The 23,434-nt window shown below is 56.2% G+C and overlaps 1 protein-coding gene and 1 long non-coding RNA gene across 2 annotated transcripts; both read right to left on the bottom strand.

Moving 5' to 3' along the window:
• Positions 1-60: 60 nt before the first annotated feature.
• Positions 61-9,820, bottom strand: AEBP1 (AE binding protein 1). Its single transcript, XM_086396099.1, has 21 exons — positions 9,221-9,820; positions 7,165-7,566; positions 6,557-6,619; positions 6,358-6,429; positions 6,079-6,213; positions 5,922-6,002; positions 5,391-5,468; positions 5,184-5,267; positions 5,012-5,065; positions 4,260-4,369; positions 4,043-4,182; positions 3,630-3,714; positions 3,389-3,533; positions 3,207-3,292; positions 2,920-3,043; positions 2,450-2,646; positions 2,177-2,356; positions 1,625-1,976; positions 1,405-1,544; positions 1,161-1,260; positions 61-941 (listed from the first exon to the last, which is right to left on the bottom strand). The coding sequence occupies exons 1-21, from the start codon at positions 9,471-9,473 to the stop codon at positions 316-318; spliced, it is 3,507 nt and encodes a 1,168-aa protein (XP_086252225.1). The 5' UTR covers positions 9,474-9,820; the 3' UTR covers positions 61-315.
• A 709-nt stretch (positions 9,821-10,529) lies between these two features.
• On the bottom strand, positions 10,530-11,750 carry LOC147373994 (uncharacterized). The gene is made up of 2 exons (XR_015162321.1): positions 11,616-11,750; positions 10,530-11,237 (listed from the first exon to the last, which is right to left on the bottom strand). It is a non-coding gene; the product is annotated as an uncharacterized LOC147373994 (long non-coding RNA).
• Positions 11,751-23,434: the final 11,684 nt, after the last annotated feature.

Genomic DNA, 23,434 nt, shown 5'->3' with positions numbered 1-23,434 from the left:
GGAAGGAGCCTCCCTACTCCTCCCCTCTCCTGGCTGGTCAGGATGGCAAGTGGTCAGTGATACATCTGCCAGTGAGCTTGGTTTATTGGTGTGGCCTGGGCAAGTGGTTGAGAAGTCTGCCCTGGGGCTTGCTCGTCCAGCCCCATCCCAGTCCTGCAGCGGAGAAGCAGGTGACCCTGGCTCTTAGGTCTCCATCACATTCATGCCCCCTCCTGGCAGAACCCACACCGGGGGGCCTTCCCTGTGCTGATGGCCGCGGAGCGGGTCAGGGCAGTGTGACTACTGGTGCGAGCTCGTGCGTTGGCAGACCTGTTCTCAGAAGTCCCCAAAGTTCACTGTGTAGGTCTCAACTGTGGTGAAGGGGAAGTCTGGGCCCGTGACCATCTCTCCTTCCCCTTCCTCCCCTTCCTCCTCCTCAGGCCCCAGCTCTGTCCCAAACTCCGTCACCACCTCCGTGTAGGTCTCCGTCTCCGTCTCCGTCTCCGATTCCTCCCAATTGACTGTGGTCTCTGGTAGAAACTGCCAGGGCCCCAGTGTAGAACTTGGGGCTGGGGAGGGGGCAAGGTCGGCAGTGGGGAGCAGTGTTGGAGTGGGAGGGGGCGATGTGGGGGTCGTGGCCGGGCTCGTGGTGGCATTGAGGCGTCGGAGCCGCATCTGTTCGCGCATGCGCAGCCGATACTGCAGGCGGCGGCGTTGCATGCGCCTCTGCTGGGGGGTCATGGGGCGCGATGGGTCGATGTGTGGGATGGGCCGGTTCCCGTTCATGGCCATGATCTCACGGATGCGCTTCCAGTTGGAGCGAGCCAAGATGAAATTGCACTGAGTGGCCCCAATGTCGTAATCCACGTTGCAGGTCTTCGAGCTTGGGGTGTAGCCCTCCGCGTGGGCCGTCACGCGGTACTCACCAGGGTTCAGGATACGCCAGTAATCGCCACCACTGGCTGCAGAGGGAGGATGGGTTTGGCTATCTAGGAGTGCCCCCTCCCTCCCAGGCCCCACCTCTGTCTGAGAAACCTGCAGCCCCTCCAGCCCTCCCTCTGGTCAGGATCCAGAGGAGCAGGGACTTCCTGGGCAGGGCAGGCCAGACTTGTTTTGCCAAGGGCATGCATAGGTTTGGTCCCCCATCTTGGGAAGTGGGGTATAGTTGTACACTTGTGTACCTGTCTTCACTCCGTGGTTAATGCCACTCACGGAGATGGTGGCATTGGCTATCGGGATGCCTTGCTCGTCTGTCACAACCCCCTTGATGCCACGGTGAACCTGCAGGGAGGAGGCAAGGTGGTGTCTACATGGCCTCCCCCCAGGCTGTTTCCCTGTCCTGTCCAGGAGGTCCCCCAGCCCTTCACCACCCTCTCCCCAAATGCTGCCCCACCCCTCCGCCAGTCCCCACGGTGGCCCCCACACCTGCTCCATGAAGGTGAGCAGAGCTTCTTTGTTGTTCTCCCACTCTCGGGGCAGCTCGCTCTCATGAGGGAACTTATCACAGCCCAGGAAGATGGAGAGCTCCAGGCAGTTGGTGTGCAGGTAGCTGAAGTCGTTGATAGCTGGGCGGGGCAGACACAGAGCCGCAGTCACCCCTGCCCATGCCAAATGCCCCACCACAGACCCTCCCAGGCCAACTCACTCCCAGAGCGGGGTTTCCACTTGGCCCCATTGACGATGCCCATGCCACCAGTGTAGTCCTGTGCTTGGCATCCTCCCCTGTAGGGCTCAGTCATGGTGAGGTGGGTAGAGGCGAAGGAGATGGCCAGCCAGCGGAAGATGGCGTGGTCTGGGGTCTCCTGGGCCTCAGATACCTCTTCTTCATCCTCTCCCCGGGCGGCTGCCATGGCCGCAGCCAGAAGCTGCTCCTGGCTGGGTGTGCGGGCCATATCATAGGGGTAGGACACAAGCCGCTCGCCACCGTTCAGGTTTGCCCCCAGCACGAAGGGGTTCTTCTCCATCCAGGCAATGATGGCCCGGACCTCCGTGGATACCTGGGGGTGGCCAGGGGAGAGGTCTGGTCCACAGCCTCCATCATCTGCCATGCAGACCCCTCAGCAGTACTCACATCCCCTTGGTCCCTCGGAGACCCTGCAGTCTCAGCACCTGGGCTCAGTCTCCCTCAACCCACCCCCAAGTCCCAAGCTCTACCGGGACTTGCCCCCAGGCCCTATTGGCCAGGCTGTGGCCTCACCGTGGCATCTGGAGAGAGGTAGCGTTCAGGGATGGGCAGGTTATTGTTGGGCACCCGGTAGGGGACCCATTTCCTCTCCTCAGCTCCCCAGAGCACCGAGTTGAGATCCGGGAAGTCCTCATAGATGTCAAAGCCCTCCTCCGTCCACAAACCCAGTGCCCAGTTCCCAAACTCTGAGCCCTGGGGAAGCCGGGAAAGAGGGGGTCAGCATCAGCAGCCCATTCCCAGCCCTGCCCCACCAGGCCCCACCCTGACCCCCTACCCTCCACCCACCATCTGCGCTGCCACCTCGTAGCCGTCAGGGTTCAGCGAGGGCACTAGGTGGATGCGCGTGTCCTGCACCAGGCTGCGTACGCGTGGGTTCCCATCGCGGTATTCGCGGCACAGGTATTGCATGAGTAGGAGCAGCAGCTCTCGGCCCAGCACCTCATTGCCGTGGATACCAGCTGTATAGCGGAACTCAGGCTCCCCTGTGAGGGTAGGAACCTCAGCAACCAGCCAGCCTCCTGAGGCCTGAGGCTCAGGGGATCTGAGGAAGGACCCAAACCGGCCTCATTCCCAGGAGACTGGGAGTGGCTGAGGCTTGCAGGGCCCAGGAGGGGCTCCAAAGACACAGGTGAGAGGTGGTGAGCTGGCAACATCAACAGTGCAGGCTCAGCTGCAATACCGGGCCTTGCCTCTATCTGTTGGGCTTGGGGAGGACCAGGCTTCCAGGGGGTCCTGGGGGCTGCAGGGGCCCTCACCCAGCTCGTGATCCCCGGGATTGTCCGAGATCTCCATGGCATAGATCTTGAGCCCTCGCGAGCTCTTCCCCAGGCTGTATGTGCGGGTGATCGTGGGGCACTGCTCATTCACCACCTTCATCAGCTGGGTGCCAGAAAAGACAGGGAGTTACACAGCCTGCCCCCTGCCCCCAACCCACCCCCAGTGACCATGCCTCTCCCACGGCCCTGTCTGTTCTGTGGGGAAGCACCTGTTAGCCCTGAGCCCAGTGCCTGGACAGGACCCAGCCTCAGGACAAGCACCCCACCTGCCGCATGTCTTTGTAGTTGTGGTGCCGGAAGTCCAGGTCATCGGTGGTCACCACCTCGTTCTGCGCGTAGTAGCTGTGGACAGCTGCAGAGAAGGCAGGACCTTGAGCAGTCCACCTGCCAGCCCACCCCAGGTTGCCCCAGCCACCCGTCCGTGCCCCTGCCAGCCCCAGGCACTCACGGGACACGGGGCACCCCAGCACCTCCAGGCGCATGCACAGGCTGCCGTTCCAGGTGAGTGGGTAGATGCGGATGAAACGGGCCACTACCGGCTCCGGGAGCTCGCTCAGCACGGGCGTGTCCTTATCCACGTTCCCGTGGAAGGTCTGGGAAGAGGCAGGCCTAAGAGCAGCCCCCAACCCCGGCGGAGACCCACCTGTGGCCCAGACGAGGAGGGTAGAGCCAAGGGCTCAGGTGCCCACCATTTCCTCGTAGCCGTTGGTGTACATCACCCACGTCTGGCTGTCGTTGCTGAAGCCCACGAAGAAGGAGGTCACAAAGTCGTCACTGGGGGGCAGATGGTGGTCAGGGCAAGGCTGCTCTCCCCACCCCAGGCTAAGGCCCAGGCCTTCAAGCGGCCTGAGCCCTCTCTTCTGAGCCCAAGAACCCAGAGCTAGCACATGTGGGGCTAGCTGGGGGTCTAGAGAGGCTGCCATGCCTGCTGCATGGCTGTGGGTGGTTGCTTTGCTCATCTGGACTCAGGGAGCTGACAGGCCATAACCAAGGAGACGGGGTGGGGGCCCTGGAGAACCCACCAGACGGTTCTGAACGGGACTCAGAGCCATGTCTGGAGCCACCCATCCCTACCGAGTGCCTGTGAGCCCGGCAGACGTACTGGATGCTGGAGTCGCGGCCCTGGGTGATGACGCCTGTGAACTTGGTGGTCCTTCTCGTGTCCACCTCTATCCACTGGGTCTGGGAGTCATCCTCAGCACACCACGCCCCATCGTAGTAGTCGTCCTCAGTGTCGCCAGCCTGTCAGGGACAGCAGGGAGGCTGAGCGTGCAGGGGGCCCCTACGCAGCGGGGAGAAGGGCCCAATCTGACACCCACCTGCATGTTGAGCCGGCCTCGCTGTGCACCCAGGCCGTGGCGCAGCATGGAGGAGGCCCGGATCTGGTTGTCCTCAATGCGGTGTGACTCCATCCCGATGGGGGGGCACTCTGGAGACACGGCACCCCAGGCTAGTGGCCCATTGGCTCCACCCCTCCATCGGTCCCTCCCTTCACCAAACCCAGAATGGAGGATCCCAGTACCCACTTCCCCTCACGTCAGGAGGTGCCAGTTAGGGCAGCTCCACCCCAGCCCATACTTCCCCTCCTTGGGCCTCAGGTTCCACCTCCGGGGAATGTGCTGAGGATGCCAGGTGCCAAGGGGCCATGAGGCCTACATGAAATCACAGGGACAGCCACCCCAGGGCCTGACCCGTCACAGGCATTGTCTGTATCAGGGCCATCTGCACACCTGCCTTGTGCCCCGAGCTCTGTCCCTGGGGTCAGGCCCAGGGCAGACACTCCAGGGTCTCTCCCTTTTGCACCACAGGACTTTAAGAGCAGGAGAGAGTCCTGGAGGCCTAGAGTGCCAGCAGGAAATCTGGGTTTGGGACTCGCATGTGGCCTTGGATGGGTCACTTCTCCCATCATGCTTACCCAGCTGCTATTGCCCCGCCCCACAGCCCTCATACCCACCCTACAGCCCCCACACATACCCACAGCCCCCACCACACCCCTGTCCCCATATCCATCCTGCAACCCCTCCAACCCCCGCTGTCCTTACACACCCTAGCCTCTGCACCCCTCACTCACTGATTTTCTCTACTGGAGCCCACTCCTCCTCCGACTCCTCACCCTTCCGGGGCCCTGGGGGGCAACAAAGGGAGGAGGCAGTGATAAGGGTCCCAGAGCATCTGGGAGTCTGGCTGGCCTCTCGCAAGGACCCATGCTGTGTAGGCTGAGCCCCCAGCCCCCAGAGACACACCTTTGGGGTCCTTGCCCTTCTCCACAGTCCATTTGTCATCTGTCTCCTCTTCCTTGGGGCTGCTGCCCTCCTTTTTGGGTTTCTCTGAAGGATGGAAGGTGGGAGGGTCCTGTTGGCTTAGCCCCGGAGTTCAGGAGGCAGGTGTTGTGGGGGTCAGGCCTGCACTGGGGGCTGGCCCAGGGGTGGGGACAGTCTGGGTCCACTCACTCAGCTCTTCCTTCTCTTCATCTGTTTCCAGGCCAGTGTCGGGCTTCTGGGGCTTGGGAGGCCGGAAGTAATAGTCCACTGTGGGGAGGGAGAGTCCTGATGAGAAGGCCTGAGGCTGGTCCCAGGACCCCACCCCAGGAGCTCCCAGCCAGGTTCACAGGAGCCCAGTGGGCAAGATGAGGAAGGGAATGGAGTCCAAAGGGACCGTGCAGGAGGGAGAGGAAGGCGGCAGCTTTGAAGGGAAGAAAGTCCCGAGGGGTGAGGGGTGGCTAGGACCGGCGGAGCTCAGGAGGGTCAGAGAGTGACACCCACGGAGCTGAGGAAGAATAGGCCAGAACAGAGGGCAACAGGGAAGAGCTAAGTTCAGGAGCCAGGAAGACCAGCCTGACGGAAGAGATCAGATGAGGGCAGGCAGCTTGGAGGGGGTGGCGGGGACAGTGGGGTTGGTAAGGTCACTGCCACCAAGCTGGAGATACAGGTGGCTTGGCTTTGGGATGCAGCTGTGGCAGGCGGGGGGCCCTGGGCACTCACTGTCATCGTAGTTGGGGATCACGTAGCCGTCCTCATAGTCGGGGAGCAGCGGGGGTGGCAGGGGCTTCAGAGGTGGCGGCTCTGTGGAGGTGGGAGGCAGGGGTGGGCCAGAGCCCCCTCTCCTGGCACCCCCACCCCAAGTCTGCCCACATCCTACCGATCTTCTCCTCTGGGGCCTCAAAGCCCCGCCCAGGCGGCTCAGCCTTCTCCTCAGGGCGCTCAGGCCAGGGCCTCTCTGGTCTTCTTCTGCTGGGGGGTGGCCTGGGCTGCTTCTGGCGGCGGATGTATTCAACTAGGGCAGAGGGTGGGCTCTGAGCCGGGCCAAGGTCAGGGAAGGTGGGGCCTCCGAGTGGACTATCATAAACCCGGGCAAGGGGTCAGGATCTAGCTGGGGAGGCAGGGCAGGTGGGCCTCCCTGACGGTGGACCCTACTCACAGTCCTCGTAGTCTTCCCGCTCTATCTGGTCATTGTAGTCCAGCGTGGGCTGCTCCGTCTCCTCCTCCGGCTCTGGGGGAGAGTGCTTGTGGCCACCTCGTGGAAGATACTCCCTGATGCCCCCACCTAGCCCCACCCTGGAAACCCAGCAGGCCAAGGTGATTGGTCCCTTGAGGCCAGGTGGCTGGTGCCCACTCACCAGGCTGGTGCTCCACGTCGGTTTCTTCTCCTGGACCCCCCCAGGGATCTGGGAGGGGTCCACCTGCAACACAGACCCCAGGGGCGTGTGGATGGGAGGCCTACCCTGACCACTGGCTCCACAGCAAGGCTCCACAAGACCTGGGCCCTGCTGACACCCTCTGAACAGCTCACTCCCAGGGAGGCCTGGGCTGCTTGGGCCCTTAGCGCCCTGCTGGCACTTCTGGAGGGACAGAGAGCTGGATAGTTTTCTGGGGAATCCAGGCACCGCTGTCTGGGAGGATCTGCTGTCCCAGCAGGGGGGTACCCTGCAGGCTCACAGCCCAGTAACACACGGGCAGGTGGCTCTTGGGGGGCTCAAGGGTCAGAGCCCAGGACCGTGGAGAGCTAGCCCCACCCACGAGGCCACCAAACACTCCCTCCCCAGGGAAGGAGTGGTACTGTGGGAGCCTCAGCTGAATTGCTGTGTCCATGACAACAATGAGGCCCCAGCACCCATCTGGTCTGAGGGTCTGCAAGAGGCAGGGACTCAGGGACCCACCCTCACCACCACCCCTCTGCAGCCCAGAAGGTCAGAGCCGCTGAACCCCAGAAGAGCCCAGTACACACCTCCCTCCTGGGGTAGTTCCTCGTGGTCAGGGCTGAGGAGTGGGGGCAGTGGCCATTGCGGGCTTTCAGAGGGGGTTGGGATGGAGAGCTTCTTCCCAGCTAGAGGCCTCTTGGTGGCCTTGGGGGGCTTCTCCTTGGGCTTCTTGGTGGCCTTGGGGGGCTTCTCCTTGGGGGGCTTCTCCTTGGGGGGCTTCTCCTTGGGCTGCTTCTCCTTGGGCTTCTTGGTGGCTTTGGGTGGCTTTTCCTTGGGCTTCTTGGTGGCTTTGGGAGGTTTCTCCTTGGGTGGCTTCTCCTTGGGTTTTTTGGGAGGCCTAGAGGACCCCTCCGGGGGCTGCTTGGTCGCCTTGGGGCTTTTGTCCTTCTTCCCTTTCTTCCCTTTGTCTTTAGCTTTTCCCGGAGGCACTGTTCAAGATGCACATTCAGGTCAAATCAATGAAGAGCTCCCTCTATGCCCTAGGTATCCCACGCAAGGTGGGCAAAGGGGCTGTTGGTAGTTCTGTGTTTCCCAAATCAAGGAAACTGAGAGGTTAAGCCACTTGTGGTCATGGAAGAGCTGGGGTTGGAACCCAGGCTTTCTGTCTGCGAGACATGTTATCACCACCACACCTTGGCCTGGTTGGCTCAGCTTCTCAGGAGCAGGCCCTCATCCTCCCATCTGCCCAAGAAGCACCTCACAATCCACTCTTTCTCCACATGGCCCCTTGGCCAGTCAGGGCTCACTATTCTGTGCTGGTCATGGAAAGAGCAGAGGGTGACTAAGCCACCAGGCCTGAAGGAGCACCCAGTCTGAAGGGGGAGGCAGTCTCATTCCTCTCACACAAAGTAAAGGGCATGGGCCTGGGGCCCCCCTGGAGCTAGAAAAGCTTCACAGAAAAGGGATACGCATGCATGATCCCCCGTCCAGGACTAAGGAGCCTGGGGCAGGTTGGAAGCCATAACCACAGGGTATCCTAGGGCCATGCAGAGGCCAGAGGGACAGGCAAGTACTGCAGATGCCTGCCCATCTCAGAGTCTGGGGGAGGGAGGGAGCAAGGGCAGGGCCTGGGGTTGCCTGTAGGAATCTTCCAGGACCCTGAGCAAATGCCGCTGAAAATATAATGGAGTTGTGGGGGCCACGTGACTGAAATACAGGAAAATCTACAAAATGCAGACAGCCAGGAGAAACAGAGCTGCCCCAGCAGCAAGCAAGAGGCCGGGACAGCAATCCTGGAATGGAGAGGGGTGCTGAGACGGGTCCCAGAACCCATCCCCCGGGGTGGGGGAGGAGCCAGGAAAGATCTAGAGCAGGACAAAGGGGAGGGGCTGCTGACCTCAGGAGTGATGGATGGTGCCTTGGAAGTCTCCTGGGAGAGAGATCAGCAAGACCCTTGCCCACCTTCCAGAAGGTCATGATAAACAGCTAAGATTTATTGACAACTGATTATATAAGAGGCACTAGGCTAAATGCTTTGGTGATGTATCACCTCATTTAATCCTCACAATAACCTTGGATCACTGCCCGCTGCTCCTGGAAGCCTTGAGGAGACAGGAGGTCTTCTGCAGCCCCTTCCCTGCCTCTGTACTCCTGGAGTAGGAGGCCAGGCAGCAGAGTGCTGGGGATCCTTCCCAGGGGAGGCTGGATGCTGGGTCTCTGGCAGTGGTGTGGCACAGACAGTGTGTGCCACAATCAGGCTGAGTGGCCCCATTGAGACAGCAGGGCCCATCACCTTCACACTACCCTGGGGAGGGGGCTGCCGAGTCCCCTGTTAGCTCGAGTCTAGTCCCTCCAGGGGTTTGCGGGCTGTGCAACAGGGACTGGGAGGACCCAATCCACTGGGTAGCGGACCTGCTGGATGTGTCCCCAACCTCAGAGGGCTACCAGCCAGCGCTGACCTCTGCCTGGCACACTGTCCCGCCAGACATCTGGGCTCTCTTGTGCCTTACGGATCCATTCCTCACGCTGGGCAGACTGGACATCGGCCAAACCCTACCGAGGCCCGCCATTCTCACCTGTGGTGCACGGCTGTCCGGGCGGCCCCCCATCACGCCAAGGGCCACCCCTACCCAAAGCTCTTACCCTCTTCGGCCACCCCCGGACGCGCCCCCGGCTTGCCCCCTGTCTGGGGTTTGCGGGCGGGAAGGGTGGGTTCAGGGGGCGGTGGGGCCTCCACGTCGTCCTCCCGGGGCTCGGACTCCAGCTCGGACAGGAAGCCCTCGAGGAACTCCTCGATCTCGTCGTCGGTCAGCACCGTCTGCGGGCGCCCCCCGGGGCACAGCGCTAGCAGCACCAGGAGGCAGCCGAGCAGGGGTGCCCCGAGCAGGGCCGCCATGGTCACAGCACACACTAGGAGGCAGGGGCGCTGGGGAGGGGGCTCCGGGGGAGAGGTGCGGGGAGGGGGGTCCTGGGAAGGGCGGGCAGGGGACTCCGGAGCGGCGGGGGGTAGGCGGGGGTTGTTAGGGGAGGGGTGGGGGGTGATCCGGGGAGGGGCGGGTGGGAGGATTAGGGGTGGGTAGGGGACTCCGGCTTGCGGCGCGGGGGTGCTCCGGGCCAGGCAGTGACTCAGGGGTCGGTGGGGGCTCAGGGATGGTCAGGGGGCTCCAAGGCGCTGGCGGCGGCTGGGAGCTCAGGTCCCGCGTGGCGCGCTCCCGCGCGGACCGCCTTCTCCAAAGCGCCAGTGGCGGCCGGGGCGGGGGCGCCGGGGCTTCCGGAGCCGGCTCCCCCCACCCGGGGGGAAGGAGGAGGAGGAGGAGGAGCCGGGCGTGGACGGAGGGGCTGCGGGGGGGCTGAGCAGTCCAGGCGCCGCGCGCGCTTGGCACTTCCCGAAGTGGGAACTGCGGGCGGTGTCCCGGACCTGGGCCCCGCGCCTAGGAAGGAAGGCCCAGGGGAAGGAGGGTTGGAGGGATTGTGAGGTCCTGAGGGTGCTAGTGGCAGGGCTCCGACGCCCCTGCCCAGCTCTGTCTGCAATACCACCTCCAAGCCAGATGGGAACTGGAGGCGGTGCCCCAGGGATGCCCCAGAGCCTGCTGGAGGTGAGCGGGAACCCTGAGAGCAGAGCTAAGCTATGGATTCTGGCCTCGCCTCGGGGACCTTACCCCCTCTACAGACCCGCAGGAGAGTCCCAACCCATCCTTTCCTGTCTCTGGAGTCTTCAATCAGACATTCAGCTAACCCCTTAGGTCCATGAGAGCCCGTTCCTATGCTGGCCCTCAGGGAGACACCACACTTTGGGAATTCACTGTAGCCAGGGACAGGTGCAAAACTGCCCTGAGGACGGGCTAACTGCTCTGTTGGAAGTAGGATCCCCCATTTAAGATTGCCTCTGCCTTCCGACGATACTGACATACAAGGACAAGTTTGGAGGGGAGTCAGAGATGGAGCAAGGAAGGAGGAGATGCCTTTCACATTTTATTAAATTGTATGCATCATTCATAGAAATGGGCTGTCAGGGGCATGGAGGGACTCAGCCCGGACACAGCAATTTCTATACAAGTTCAGGGCGTTCTTGCCCTCTCCTGAACTCCCAGCAGCAAAGGGAGGGACCCCAGATTAAGAACCCCAGAAAGGAGGCAGGAGGCAGCAGATAAGACACTACTCCTGAGGACGTGCACCAGCTGAGAGAGTTGGTGGGTGCAAAGCTGTGTGCTGGAACCTGCCATGGGAACAGATCACTCACCACCTGAATCGGAGCCACAGATGTTTTCGGGCAGACCTCTTCCCCTATAGTTTCTTTTACTGTTTCCTTGGTGAACATTGCTTGACCTCTAGGGATACACTGTTTTCCCAAAAGCTGACATCCCAACAAGGACAAACAGGCATTCCTCTCTTTCCTCTTACCAGATCCCAGTTTTTTAAAACTGTGTTTCCTGTGCCTCCATCTATCGCATTGATTGCGGGGGGGGGGGGCGCGGGGGGTGTGGGGTTGTGGTACATAGATGGGTTAGTCAGACAATCCCAGATCGATTAGTAATGTCTGCCATGGGTGCCATGTGCTGCCATGCATGCCTGGTATTTCCACGTGGCTTCTCAAAGGGCAAGTGTTGGCTGGCTTCAGATGGGTATGACACCCAAGGCCAGAGCTCCCAGAACATTCCTCCTTGATGGGATAAGGAAGCAAGAAAAGTACACCTGGAGCCTATGGGACAAGTTTAGCAGCACTCAGCCCTGAACCAAGGTTGTCTGTCTCAGGAGGCCCTGAGATGATGAACAGGAGGCAGCTGAGGAGCGCTGTGGGGGCTGCTGGCTCAGCCCCGAACTGGGGGCAGGGGCAGGACCCAGGGGGCTCTGCCTTCTCTCACCTCTTTCTTCCAAGGCCCTCCCTTCACTCCCAGCTCCTGTCGCTTCCCTGAGGAGACCAAGGCCACCCACCTGGGCTCTCGGAGCACGCCTCACCCCCACCCCTAGTCAGGCCTCCTTGTCCCTGTGCTGACCCTGCCCTGCTGTCCTGGCAGAGTAGGATGGAGCAAGCTCTTACCCATAAATGTCCTCTGCGAGCCTCTGAATCATCGTTCTCGAAACTTCTGTCTTGGAATTTGTTCTGTGGCCCCCAGTTGAGTGTGTCCAGTAGGGAGGCCCGAGGCTCAGGGGAGGGGGCAGCTCTAGAACGTCACTTCCCTGGGAACAGCTCCCAAGTTCAGCTGGCTCACACATGGATCAGATTTGAGCTCCACATCCTCTGCCAGGGAAAATAGAAGCCATAAGAAAATTAAAAAGAAATAAAGAGAAACTTTTCCTCAGCCACAGTGAGTCACCGACAGGAACATGAGCAAGGACTTGTGGGAAGCTGGGCCCTGGAGTGGGGAGGCAGGGGGCTGGGGGCCCTCCCCGCCTCCCTTGAGGGTCTGGGCAGGTGAGGGGGGTGGTGACTGCTGTCTGTGCCAGGCCTGTATCTCCCCTCAGGGAGCAGGGCTGGGACTCCACTCAGCTTTCAGACCTGCACTCAGGAAGTCGCGCAGACCTGGGCCCATGAGGAGATGCCTGTCTGCTGAGGAGCCCTGTCATCTAAGCCAAACTCCCCAAGGGCAGCAGCCCAGGCCAGGAAGAGGCAGGCCAAGAGGTGGGAGGCTTGATGTCTCCTGTGGCTGCCACTCACCCTCCTGGGGTCCAGCGCCCCTTGCCAGCAGGTGGGGCATCTGTATCCAGGTCCAAGGATTCTCCTGAGCTAGTCTGGGAGTCTGCCAGACATCTTGGGCCCCCCACTGCCCCCCACCTCCAGCTTCCTATGGAGAAGCCTGGGCCTTTCCCTCGGGCACAGTGAGGCCTGCCCTAGGGGCCACAACAGGACTGGACTTGACAGGCAGAGGCAAAGTGATGTCTCACCCTGGTGGACCTATCCTTGCTGCTTCCAGAGTGGGGAGGCGGCATTCTGGGGGCAGCTGACATGGGCTGGGGAGGGAGGGAGATGGTATGCGTAAAGTTTTCCTGCAGCCTTGTGAAGGTCAGGCTGGTGGAGCCCACAGATGCCATGGTGGGGAGAGGAAGAGGTGTGGCCTGTGCTCTCAAGCTCTGACCAGACTGGGGTGGGTCCTGTTTAGCTCATGGGCCAAGAGCTCACCTCTGAGAGCCATTGAGAAAGGCCATTGTAGGAGGGCTGCCTGCCAGGGTGGGAGGGCCTCAGGAGAGAGACTGGGATGGGGTGCAGGGTGCTGCCACCTTGGGTCAGGAGCAGGGACACTCCAGAGGTGTGTAGCAAGGTCCATCTGGGAGGAATGGTGCAATGAGGAGGCCCTGTGGGTTGCAGTGAAGGGCAGGAGGGGGTGGACATGTAGGCAAAGCTGTCATGTTGGGGCACCAGGGCCATTTGGCCCCTTTCAGTAATGCCCCCAGCGGGGTGGGGAGCCAGAAGCTCCCACATTGGGAGGGGGTGAGGAGGTGGAGCAGAGATGGGAAGGAATGGAACCCACCCTCTTCCCACTATGGTAGGGTCATTCATACAGGGGTAGGGAAATCACTGTAGGGCGGGGGCTTGCCTTGTTAATCTTTCAGATGCGACAGCTTCCTGGGTGAGAAGAGGGACCCAGGATGGACCTGGGGCAGGGGGAGAGGGCTTTCTTGCTTCCTCCAGCTCATCTCAGAAGCCACTATTAAAACTATGACCTTGAATAACTTGATTTTCTCAGGCTGTAAGTTGAGGGGGTGACTCCATGACCACTAGCAGCTCCCCACCCCTGATTGGAAGGGTCTCCCATTCAGACAGTCCATGTCTAGCAAGATTAGCATCTGTTTTTGCACATCAGATAATTTGGACCTCGAGGCAAGTCTGGCCGGAGCCTCGGGAAGAATGAGGATCAGTTCCTTCCTAGGGTGGATCCCAGGTGACTTTGACCCCATTCCCCCCACCACAAGACCTCAGAGTTTCTGTCCTACAAACCTGGTGACCACACCCTCCCCACGAGATGGGGAGACAATGGAGTGGTTCCATCCAAGCCACTCTCCACATCCAGGGAAGTTAGGAGTCCCTAGAGGAGGATGCCCCAAGCCGTGAGTCTATTCTAACAGTCTCAGCAGAGTCTCTGCCCCAAGGGGCACCATGTCTCAGCTTCCTGAGTGCCTGAAAAGATGTCCCCAGGCCATCCTGCCAGGATCGCTAGCCATGTCAGCAGCAGAACTGCCTCATCCCAAGTCACTGTGGCCAGAAGGTCTGTGATCTCATCACCTTCCACCTCCCAGTCCCCACCCCACCACAGCACCAGCCCCTCCACTCTGGGTCCCCAGCAATCTGAGCACGTGACTGTGGGTGTGTGTCCCTGACTGCAGCTCATGTGTTCACTGGGCAGGTCTCCACAGAGCTTTCAACAAGGTCCAGGCCTGAATGTGGCCCGGAGACCCAACAATTGTGGAGGTAGCCTTCCTCTGAAGACGTTCAGGTCAGAGGGATCAGAATGTGAGTGACTAGACTCCCCGGAACAGAGGGCACAGGGGTGGACATTGACCCCCAGGGATATGGAGCTCTGCCTGGTGAGTGAAAGGGAAGGGAGCTCCTTGTGGGAGAGGTTCTGCTTCTCCAGGCTCAGACTCCTTACATCGGTAACCCATGTCTTGGGCCCCAGCACGTGGGCAGTGGACTGGATTTCAATTCTTGTGGCGCACGTGCAGCAGCTTTCCCCGTATTCATGTGAGGAAACTCGGGCTCAGGGGGAAGAGACATGTCCTCATCAGTGATGGTATGTCTGTGAGGCCAGACTGAATGCTCTTTCCCTTCAGTTAATATAGTCTCTGGCACCAGGCCACAGGGCCACGGGGCCACCAGCCCATCCTGCTGAGACTCGAGCATCACCAGGAGCCACCCTAGTGCCTCAGCCTGAGCAGAGTTGGGAAACTCACCTGCCAAAAGGACCAGTATGTCGCAGTTCTAACTGGGGCAGTCTCAGAGCACCAGGAGGTTTGGGTCCCCAAGGCAGCAGCTCAGACACAGGCCAGCTGGCCAGAATGACGGGGACCAAGGAGGCGTGAAACTGGATGGCTCAGGAAGCATGGTGTCTGGACCTTAGGCACCAGGATCAAGCACCAGGCCCTCCCAGTCTCCTGGAGTCCTGAGTCTGCCTCCAGGGACCAAGGAAGAAGGACCCAGGCCCACCCAGTCTCTCTGCTCCTCCCTCTCGGGGGGGCGGGGGGGGGGCCTGGAAACGCCCTCTGTCTGCAGTCTGGATGTTACCAGGGGATAAATCTGCTCAGGCTCACCAGGAGGGTGGTTCCCAGAGCCAGGGGACCCGGGGTCTCCCAGACAGTGTCTAGTCGTCCGCACAACTGGCCGAATGATTTTCTTGGTTTCCGACAACTTGAAAACCACATGTGATTTTCCACAGTCCTGTGCCCCCGCCCAGCTCCCCAGGCCCGGACTGCTGAGTGAGCAGAGTTCACCAGAATTCCTTCCACTCACCACAGGACCCAGCCTCCGGGAGACTGGGGGGTCACCACAGCCGCAGGGGGGCTGAGGAGCTGAAGGGGCGGGAGGCGGGGGTGGGGGGGGGGGCCTCCAGTGCCTGAGTAATTCTGCAGCCCGAAGACTGGGATGAGGGCGAGGGTGTCATGTGACCATCAGCCAGGCCTGTTCGGTTCCAAACAGGCTCTAGTGGAAAAAAGTATGTGGATCGTTCCTCCCACCTTCATCTAAATTGACTCCCAATGGATTAAAGATGCAGATGTTGACAAAGACACCATCAAAGTAGCAAAAGAAAACATAGGAATCTGTGCTTATATTTTCGTGGGGGAAGTCTTTCCAAGTAGAAACTGTAGGAGGTGGAGAATTTTGGTTGCATAAAAGCTCTAGAGTTCTGTTCAAAATATCCTGAAAGTGAAGTTAAAAGGCAGGCAAAACACTGGAAATATACCTGCAACCCCGAGATCAGAAAGAAAAACATTTTAGGAGCTGTCCGTGGCCTCAGAGTTTCTCTCCAAGCCTCAGTTTCTCTCCTCTGTACAGTGGGATAATATTAATTCTATCACTCCCTTGTGAAAAGGGCACAAGGATTCATTGAAATAAATCTAGAAAGCTGGGGCTGAAAAGTACTAACTCTTCAATAAAGGGAAGCCATTCTTATTTATTTTTTATTTTTTTGGCTGTGCTGGGTCTTCGTTGCTGCGTGGGCTTTTCCTAGTCGCGCGTGGGGGTTACTCTCTAGCCGCCACTTGTGACACTCGGGCTTCTCGTTGCGGTGGTTTCTCCTGTCGTGGAACACAGGCTCTAGGGTGTGTGGGCTTCAGTAATTGCAGCACAGGGGCTCAGTAGGTACAGCTTTCAGGCTCTAGAGCACAGGCTCAGTAGGTGTGGTGCGTGGGCTTAGTTGTTGTGCAGCATGTGGGATCTTTCTGGATCAGGGATCTAATTCGTGGACTGATAGGTGGATTCTTTACCACTGAGCCACTAGGGAAGCCCCCCCCCCTTTTTTTTTTTTACATTTTTAAAGCTAATTTGACCTTGTTTCCTTTATTATTATTATTTTGGCTGAGCTGCATTTGGGATCTTAGTTCCTCAACAAGGGATCAAGCTTGCACCCTCTGGAGTGGAAGTCTAGAGTCTTAACCACTGGACTTCGAGGGAAATCCAACCTTGCTACCATTTTCACGAGTGAGCCCCGAGACATAGGCAGTTCACAAAAGAAGAAACATAAGTGGCCAGTAAACATATGCAAACATGTTGACCTCACACAAAAAATATGCAAATGCAAATTAAAATACACTGAGGACTACTTTTCCAATATCAAATTCGCAAAGATTAAAACCCTCCTGGTGGAGGCAGTACCGGGTAATCAAACGCTGTCATTTAGGATCATTTGTTACAAAGAACAGAAACTCACTATGATGGCTAACTTTGTGTGTCCCCTGATTGGGCTAGTGAAAGTGAAAGTCGCTCAGTCGTGTCTGACTCTTTGACTGAGAGTCTGACTCTCTGACTCTTTTTTCGAGTCTATAGTCCATGGACTCCTCTAGGCCAGAATACTGGAGTGGGTAGCCTTTCCCTTCTCCAGGGGATGTTCCCAACCCAGGAATTGAATCAGGGTTTCCTGCATTGCAGGTGGATTCTTTACCAACTGAGCTATCAGGGAAGAGATGTCCAGATCATCCCACAGGTGCCTGGTAGGATGGAGGGTCTCTGAGTCCCTCTGCAGCTCAGCACCCCTCCACATCCAAGAACTTGTCTGGACTTCAGCTCGATGCATTTGCCAGAGGGGTCTCAGACCAGGCAATGGGACTCTACCCTGTGCCTTATTCCAATCAGCTGCTGGAGGGATTGGCCATGTGCCAGCCACCTCCCAAGGAGCCATGAGAGGATTCCAGGGCTGGATAGGCCCTGGGATCATCTTCTTGGGAAGCTGGATGCCAGCCTTATAAACAAGCATGTGACCCAACATCTGCAACCCTCCCCCACATCGAGGACAGACTCTCCTGCCCTGAGGTACACTGTGACCTCAAGGTGCAAGGAGCCTGTGGCTCTGGAGGTGAGGAGCCTGAGATGTCCAACCTGTCCACAGGGACACTCGGGAATGAGATGCTGCTTTAGCCCCTGAGAAAGCCTCCCCTGCCCTCCTCCCCAGACCAATACAACACATTCCTGATTTAGTGGGAGGAAATCCCACCAACACCATGAGCACATCCTGCTGTGGGGTATGTATTGCTGTTCTTTCTGCATGCAGTGCCCTTCCCTCAGACATCATATCATACCTTTGGGCCTTTATCCAGCTTCCCACATGGCTACTTTATTTCTGACACTTTGACCCATTAGGCTATACTGATGGTGCTAATGGTTCCAGCTAAGCAGCCTTCCTTTGCCCTGTGCCCTGTAACTTTGTAGGAACCTCCCACTCTGACTACAGGCATGGCCCTGGGATGACTTTGGTCAGTCAGGCAGGGACAAACTCAGTCCAAGGAGAGGCTTGAAAAAAATGCTTGTGGCATCCCCTCTCCTCTCTTCCAAACTTCCAGAACTGTGTGAGCACACCTGGGCTGTCCTGCTGAAGGACAAGACCCCAGGGGGCCAAGCTGGGACCATGCAAGACAGGCTGCCACAGGCTGGACACAAGAGGGAGACCAGCAAGAGCAGCCAAGCTGGGCTCAGATGGGAAGAGTTGCCCAGACAGCTGGCAGGCAGGTGAGCTAATAAATGTGATTGTTTTAATCTGCTGAGTTGGGTGGTTGGTTACTCAACAATAGCTAACACTTATCTCAGATGTTTATTATTGTTCTCCCTACCAGCACTGCCAGTGTCACAAGACCAGGGGATCGGGGGCTGTGACATTTACTACGACAGCTCTCTGGCATGCAGAGGCCCTGAGTAAATACCTGTTAAATGGCTAAATGTAGGATAAATACCTTAACAGGATCTTGTGAGACAGACAACAGTCCTGGAAGTAGTCAGAACTGAGTAGGGAAAGAGGGTAGTACTGGCACTGGTGAGGAGCACGGCAGTGGGTGAATACCAAATAGGCCTCGATAACTGATGTAATCCTGTCTTCAAGATGAAGACCAGTCCAGAGTCCCTTTCTTTTCATTTTGTTGTGCCTCCATTTTCTGCATCTGGCTTCCATGTCATGGTACAAAGCAGCTGCTTGAGATCCAGCCATCATTGCATCATCCCAGCCAGCAGAAAGGAATAGTAGAGCACAGTTTCTTCCTTTAAGAACTTTTTCTAGAAGCTCACACAAAGCTCCAATTTCATTCCATTGGCCTTGGCCAGATCTCAGTCATGCGCCACACCCAGCTACAAGGGAAGCCAAAAAGTGTAGTCTTTTTCTGATTACCATGTGCCAGCTAAATGTCAGGAGTTCTGTTACTAAATAAGAATGAGACAATAGACACTGAGGAACAACAAAGTCTTTGCTACAGATGATATTATTTTCACTTTTGTGTCTGATAAGATTATCAAGATCTTAGAAAGGTGTTTTTAAAAAAAAGTAGTATCTGGTAGAAGGTGTAAAAGCTGAAACCCCAAGAAAGTATAAGAATAAGAAACACATCATAGTATTAGCCATTTTATAATCTTTTTGTGTGTAAGGTAGTCACATTCTTGCATGTTTATCTGCAGACCTGAGCCAGAAGCCCAGCCAACAAAAACAAGAAGTAGTGACAAGCTCTGTAGGAGGAAGAGGACCCTCAGCAGCCATGTCCCCAGCTCCACAGCTCCTGCCATTAGCATGAAGAGCCAGAATGTCCCCAAAGCCCCTATTGTGCCCAGAGTCCTTAGTGCTGGAACTCATAGCTGCCCTCTTGACCCTGCTGCCTTCCTCTTAATAACCAAGCTCCTTGAAGAAGTTGTTCACACTCATTGCTCCACTTCCTCAGTTCTAGGCAGCTGTTCCTGCACCTGGCACTCTCACCAAGCCTCGGGGATCGCCCTACCCCTGCGCCTCGAGATGCTACACCCCAAAATTAGTCTGTGCCCCTCACAGGGCAGGGCTGCAATGGGCCCCAAGTGCATGTACTGGGCTGGACACCCAGCAGTCCTGCTGACCTCATGGCCAGGTCTGAAGTCCTGCCAGCTGTGGGCCATCAGAAACAGGGGTGAGGATGGGGAAGTCTCAGGGTAACTCCCCTGCAACCCTTGCACCCTAGTGGGTGGGAGCCCTGGGCTCTCCCACCCAGAGCACCTGGCCTCACTGCTGCTGGCTTTGTGTCTATCAAAAACTCTTCTTATTACAAATCTCTTTATCATGCAAGTGGTGTGTGCTCATTGTATAAAAACTAGAAAACACAAGTAGGCAAAATAACAAACTATGATATGTTTTATTGAATTTCAAACCCTCTCATCCTCCAGAGAGAACAAGTAAGTTTGTGACACAGATTCATCTGGGAGTTTTGGAAGCACAAAGATCAGGAGTTCTGTGATGGAGCTAAGGCTCTCCGGGTCACATCTGTGAAATGATAGAAAAAAATATGTATTGGTCTCTGCCCTGGGTTCCTGGTGCAGAGTTCCTAAATCCCTTGGAATTTCCTGAGTGATAAGAACACTAGGAGCGTTTCTTGTTCAAATATTTCATCTTTGAACCCAGTTCATGACACAGAGCTCATAATCCCTTGGAATTTACTGGCAGAAAGAAGGATCTTTTTGTTCTAATTTAGTGACTCTGAGTGGCTTCCTGGATGGCTTCAGGATCAGGGCTGGTCACCAGAGAGACCAAGCCATGATTAGGAGCTTGGCACTTTTGGCCCTGTCCCCTATCATCTGGGTAGAGGAGTGGGCTGGAGATTGAGTTGTTGGTTGATCATGCTCATGTGATGAAGGCCCCTATATAAAAATCCCTAGATGGGGTTCAGAGAGCTTCTGGTTGGTGAACACATTCATATGAGGGGGCTCACCCCAGCTCCATGGAGACAGAATCTCCAGTGCTCAGGACACTTCTGGACCCCAACCTATCTATTTCTTCATCTGGCTGTTCATTCATATCCTTCAATATCCTTTGTGATAAAATGGTAATTTAGTAGTCTCGAGTCCTGTGAGCTGTTGTAACAAATTACCAAACTGGAGGAGGGGATGGTGGGAACTCCAACTAATAGCCAATCAGTCAGAAGCACAGGTTGAGGGAGGAGATAAATGGGCCCCAGGCTGGACAGCTTCTCCCCTGTGGACAGAAGCTCCATAATAGCAGAAACTGCATAAAAGCAGGATGATGGAGAAGGCTGAGCTCTGCCCAGATAAGAGATAGAAGACCACATATTCAACCTTCTAAAAGTTGAGGAGACCTCCCTGAATACACATGTGCAGAAAGACTCCTTGGAGGTCAAAAAGGGAGGGCATGACACCTCATAGTAAGTGATGTCAACCACCCATAAGCCTCTTCACTAGACTCCATCTTGGCTAAGGGATGAGCACGCACACATGAGCAGACCCTGAGATATACCAAATACGGCCACAGAACCATGCAAATCAAAACCAGGCAAAAGAAACCTGGAAGAAATGCCCCCAAAAGTGATTCAAACCACCATGAGGGTGCAAATGTCTCAGCATGCATGTATGTCTATCCACGCATGCTGTACTCTTTCCCTCCTAATAAACACTTTACTTGTTTTACTACTTTCTGTCTTTGTGGCAGTTCTTTTCTGCAAAGCTGAAGAGCCAGAGCCTTGTCACTAGGTCTAGTGGCTAGGATTCGGTGCTCTCACCGCCATGACTTGACCTCAATCTCTGGCTGGGAACCAAAACCCCCACTTCAAGTCACTGCAGGCCAGGCCACTCAAGATCAAAGTGACAACCTGGATCTAAGATTGGCATCTGAATTGTGTGTGTGTGTGTGGAGGGGGAGGGGTTCTGCACTAACCCTAGTCAGTGTCAGAACTGAGTTAAACTTAGGACACCCAACTGGTGCTGGAGAATTGCTGGGTGTGGAAAATCCATGGCAAGTGTCAAAGTGTCATGTGAGAGTAAAGGAGAACACAGGAGTGTTTTTCCAAGACAGCATCCCAAAGCTATTGTTCACTAGCTGTGCAAACTCTGGCAAGTCACTTGACCTCTCTGTGTCTTTCTCTTCTCCCCAGCAAGATGGGGACATGGATGTCGTCTGCGGACAAGAATGTCCTGGGCCTGAATGAGCTGACACGTGTAAAGGGCTTAGATCTGCTCCTGGCAGAGCACTGATCTCATCCTGTATAAGCTCATGTGCTTAAAAAACATTTTATTATTGAAATTTCAAACACATGCAGAAGTGGAGAGATGATGTGCTGAACTTCCCGCCTACCTCCGGCATCAAAATTCTCAACTCCAGGCCCATCTTGTTTCATCTGAGTCCTCCCCTTTCCCCCACCTTAATTTTGAAGCATATCCCAGACATCATGTGATTTCACCAGGAAATATTTTACTGTGTGCTTATGAAAGAAAGAACTCTTCCTGCCTGCCTCTTGTTCTCTCTCTCTCTCCTGCTCTAACATAACCAATGCTACACGTGATTACTCTCAACCACATTTCTTTTAATATACAATGTTAATATCAAGCAGGGTATATATTTTCTGATTGCAGCATACTTTTTATTTGATATGGATCATTTATAAAGTCTGTATTGAATTTGTTACAATATTGCTTCTGTTTTATGTTGTTGTTGTTGTGTTTTTTTTTTTTTTTTGGCTGCAAGGCATGTGATATCTTAGCTCCCCAATGAGGGATCAAACCTGTGCCCCCTGCACTGAAAAGGGAAGTCTTAACAACTAGACGTCCAGGGAAGTCCCCTATGTTTCAGTTTTTACACTTTACTTAGAATTGGGATCCAAATGAGGCCCATGTGCTGTGATTGACCAATGTTTCTTAAATCTATCAGTTTGCATTCAGTCTGAACATTAGCCCTGGGAAGAAGGGCACCTTGTTACCCCCGCTTACAGATGAGCAAGTTATGACCAACCTAGGTAGCATATTCAAAGCAGAGACATTACTTTGCCAACAAAGGTCCGTCTAGTCAAGGCTATGGTTTTTCCTGTGGTCATGTATGGATGTGAGAGTCGGGCTGTGAAAAAGGCTGAGCGCCAAAGAATTGATGCTTTTGAACTGTGGTGTTGGAGAAGACTCTTGAGAGTCCCTTGGACTGCAAGGAGATCCAACCAGTCCATTCTGAAGGAGATCAGCCCTGGGATTTCTTTGGAAGGAATGATGCTAAAGCTGAAACTCCAGTACTTTGGCCACCTCATGCGAAGAGTTGACTCATTGGAAAAGACTCTGATGCTGGGAGGGATTGGGGGCAAGAGGAGAAGGGGATGACAGAGGATGAGATGGCTGGATGGTATCACTGACTCGATGGACGTGAGTCTGAGTGAACTCTGGGAGTTGGTGATGGACAGGGAGGCCTGGCGTGCTGCGATTCATGGGGTTGCAAAGAGTCGGACACGACTGAGCAACTGAACTGAACTGAACAGATGAGCAGACTGGGGCTTAGGTTGATTAAGTGACCTAAATAACTGGTGACTGAAGCCACACACCACCCTGAAGAGGATGGATGATGAAGGGCATCTGAGAAGAGACGAGGGCAGGACCAACCTGCCATCACCACCAGAATTGGGTCAACCCCAGGCACCTAGTCACGCCTCGGTCCTCATCTCAGGTGACCCTCCAGGCATCTGATAGAATCGCTCATACCTTCTGCTGTGAAAGCCTTTCCATTTGACACCACCTTACCCATTTCCCCCTGCCCCACCCCTTGCCCTGAGGGACAGTCTCTAACCTCTAATTTGGGGGAATCCGGGGTTCAGTGCTTGCAGGTCTTCTATATCTGGTAACCTCCTGGCCCCCAGCAATCCCTAATTTGTAGCTATAGACCTCACCCATCCCGGGGTGCTGGCCGCAGCTGTCAGACTGGAATCCTCACCTCTGTTTCTACTGAATTTTAGAGGACCTGGTCTGCAGCCCCACTCCAGAGCTCCCCACAGGCTGTCCCATCTCAGGACATGGAACAAGTCTCTCCTCTTTGTCTCTGACTGTCAGATCTGACCCGCTGACCAGGTTGGTCTGTTCTACTCACACGCTTCAGCCTGGTCCAGTCACTCCACCTCCACCCCACCTGGATCAGAGGGGTCTCCTGGCTTCCTGCCTTGCCCCTCAGTTTGCTCTCCAGACAGCAGCGGGGGCAGAGTGGTCTTGTGAAAGCTGAGTGGGATCACATTCCCCTGTGCTCCAAGTTCTAAGTAGAAGTCAGTCCTGTCAGTTGCTGATGGGCCTCCCTTCCCGTCCCACCCCTGTTCACTCTGTCTGGCCACTCAGCTCTTTGCTCTTATTCCTAAGTGCCCAGTAAATACCCCTCTTCTTGTAATTCTTCCTGACTCATGTTGAGTCAGAGTTGGTTGGACCAATGAACTCAAAGTGCATGTGTGCTAAGTTTCTTC

The sequence above is a fragment of the Bos grunniens genome, chromosome 4 (assembly GCF_055505025.1).
Source record: "Bos grunniens cultivar Pamir isolate PY7600 chromosome 4, Bosgru_T2T1.0, whole genome shotgun sequence".
Taxonomy (NCBI): domain Eukaryota; kingdom Metazoa; phylum Chordata; class Mammalia; order Artiodactyla; family Bovidae; genus Bos; species Bos grunniens.
The sequence above is the reverse complement of the archived record's forward strand: the minus strand, read 5'-3'. Positions and strand labels throughout refer to the sequence as shown.